At 55.1% G+C, this 2,279-nt stretch overlaps 1 protein-coding gene and 1 pseudogene across 1 annotated transcript in view; both read left to right on the top strand.

Moving 5' to 3' along the window:
- LOC105306335 (signal transducer and activator of transcription 5A-like) overlaps positions 1 to 1,886 on the top strand; it is a 16,593-nt gene extending 14,707 nt beyond the window's left edge. The window contains exons 12-14 of the mRNA XM_023523929.1: positions 274 to 429; positions 1,116 to 1,167; positions 1,498 to 1,886. Coding sequence (XP_023379697.1) covers positions 274 to 429; positions 1,116 to 1,167; positions 1,498 to 1,606 — 317 coding nt within the window. The 3' untranslated portion in view covers positions 1,607 to 1,886. The remainder of the gene's footprint in view (positions 1 to 273; positions 430 to 1,115; positions 1,168 to 1,497) is intronic.
- Positions 1,887 to 1,919: 33 nt separating this feature from the next.
- On the top strand, positions 1,920 to 2,038 carry LOC111732179 (annotated as a pseudogene).
- Positions 2,039 to 2,279: the final 241 nt, after the last annotated feature.

The following is a 2,279-nucleotide window of genomic DNA, read 5'->3' as shown; positions in this document are numbered from 1 at the left end:
TAGACTCCAGGACCACGGAGTGAGTCCTTCAGCAGTTTCATGCTCTCCCTTCTCTGCTGTGACCCAGGCTCGTTGGTGTCTACTCACCCGGTTTGCCCAGTACAGTAGTCCCAAGGCCACTTCCTTACCTTATGCTGGGGAGCACAGGGGGTGGGGTTGCAGTGCAGGCTAGCAGAAGCTTGGGTATCTCCACAAGTCTGCCCGAAACCCCCACAACCTTGATCCTCCTCCTGACGGCGGTGGATTGTGGGAACGAGCTTGTCCTTTCCATAGCTGATCGCAACCTGTGGAACCTGAAGCCATTCACCACGCGGGACTTCTCCATCCGGTCCCTGGCTGACCGCCTTGGGGACCTCAGCTATCTCATCTACGTGTTTCCCGACCGGCCCAAGGACGAGGTCTTTTCTAAGTACTACACTCCTGTGCTGGGTGCGTCCTGCCCCGATCCTCCCAAGTCCTCCTCGGCCCAAGGACACATTCTTGGGCTAGGCGCTGGGGATTGCCCAAGAAGAGCCCAGGGGCCATTTCCCTGTGGGTTTTGGTCCATGGGATGGTGCAAAGCACATGGAGAGGATTCCAGGGCTCACAAATGAAGAAAGGGAAAGCGAAACCTCTGAGTCTGTTTCCTTCTCTGCAAAGCGAAAAGCTGAGTGCACCCTCGCTTCTGCACCCTTGGAAGTGCTGAGGGAGGAGCTGGGATAATGCAAACCCATCGAAAACAGCACTACTCCCCTACTCCCATCTTTATCCACTCCCCTCCCTCCACTCCCCTCCCTCAATCCTGCTCCTGGATTGAGTGTGGGAAGCAGAGTGGACAGGGTTTTCCTCTTCAGCCCGTCCCCAGCCCGTTGGTTAGGTTTGCTCCATGGGGTTGATTCTGCTTCCCTGGCAGGGTGGGGAGAGAGAATGAAAAGGGCCAGAAAAGGAAATGGGAGAAGGGATGAGATTGCAGCCAGGGTCTGGGTGGCCCTCAGCCTGGGTCTGTCGACTGGTGCTCACTGGGGGCCCATGGGAAATCTCATCCCTGCTGAGGCCCTGGTGACATGGGGAGGAGACAGACTGCATGGGTGAGCTCCCAGACACCTGGGTTCTCATCACCGTTTTCCCCTGGGCAGTTAAAGCAATGGACGGATACGTAAAGCCACAGATCAAGCAAGTGGTCCCTGAGTAAGTGCCCAGGGTCCGGCTCTGGTCTCCTGTTGCCTCTTTCCTTGTCCCCTGGCTGTCTTCACCCCTCACTGCTGCCCTCCTCCGCCATTCATGGGCCTGGCGTTCCCTTCTCTGCCATTCATGGGCCCATTGCTCCCTTCCTGCTGAAACCTGGCTCAGCCCCAGGGAGGGAACTAGGCTTGGTCATCATGGGGCCCAGAACTCCCAGGCCCAGTGGGCCGTTTGTCTTTCTACACCTGAAAAAGCCATGAAGATGTCCCTAAGCCCCTCCCCAAGTCACCGGCTGCCCCGAGGCCAACTGAGGCTCTGCTCTGCTTCCTCCCACAGGTTTGTGACATCTGCAGACTCTGCAGGGGGCAGTGCCACCTACATGGACCAGGCTCCCTCTCCAGTCGTGTGCCCCCAGGCTCATTATAACATGTACCCGCAGAAGTAAGTTGTGTCCTCATGGGCTCTGTGGGGAGGAACTGGGCACTTGGCCTTAGGCTGGACCCTGGAAGGCTGGTGGGTAAAGGAATCCAGAGCTTCTGTAGGTCTGAGACCACCCAGCCAGGCCTGGCTCCGGCACATTCCCAGGTACATGGAGGGTGAGAGCAACCAATGGAAAAAAAAAAACCAGAGCATTTTGAAGCTACACATAGCAGGGTCCTTGCTGTGATGCTGACTAGCTGTGTGACCTTGAGAAAATTACTGAGACTCTCTGATGCTCAGTTTTTCATCTGTAAAATGGAGGCAAGAATACCCTCCTCGTCTACAGCCATGCCACCCTGAACAAGCCCGATCCCGTCTGATCTTGGAACCTAAGCAGAGTCGGGCCTGGTTAGTACTTGGTTGGAAGACCACCTAGGAAGACCAGGTGCTATAAGCATAAAAAATTAAAAATTAAAAAAAAATAAGGGATTGTAAACTGACAAGGTCCTTGTAATCTGTGAGGTCAACCAAGGGTTGCCTCGCCTAAAAAAAAAGAAAAAAAAAGAATACCTGCCTCAAGGGATTGGGCTCAGGACGGCTGTTGTAGGGGCTTCACACGGGGCAACTATGGATGAGGTGGTCATTCTTGCTTAGGAGTTGGGTGGGAACGGGGTGTCAGTTGCTCCTCTCGGGAATTC

This window comes from Pteropus vampyrus, unplaced genomic scaffold (genome assembly GCF_000151845.1).
Source record: "Pteropus vampyrus isolate Shadow unplaced genomic scaffold, Pvam_2.0 Scaffold432, whole genome shotgun sequence".
Taxonomy (NCBI): Eukaryota; Metazoa; Chordata; class Mammalia; order Chiroptera; family Pteropodidae; genus Pteropus; species Pteropus vampyrus.
This window is presented reverse-complemented; position numbering and strand designations above follow the sequence as displayed.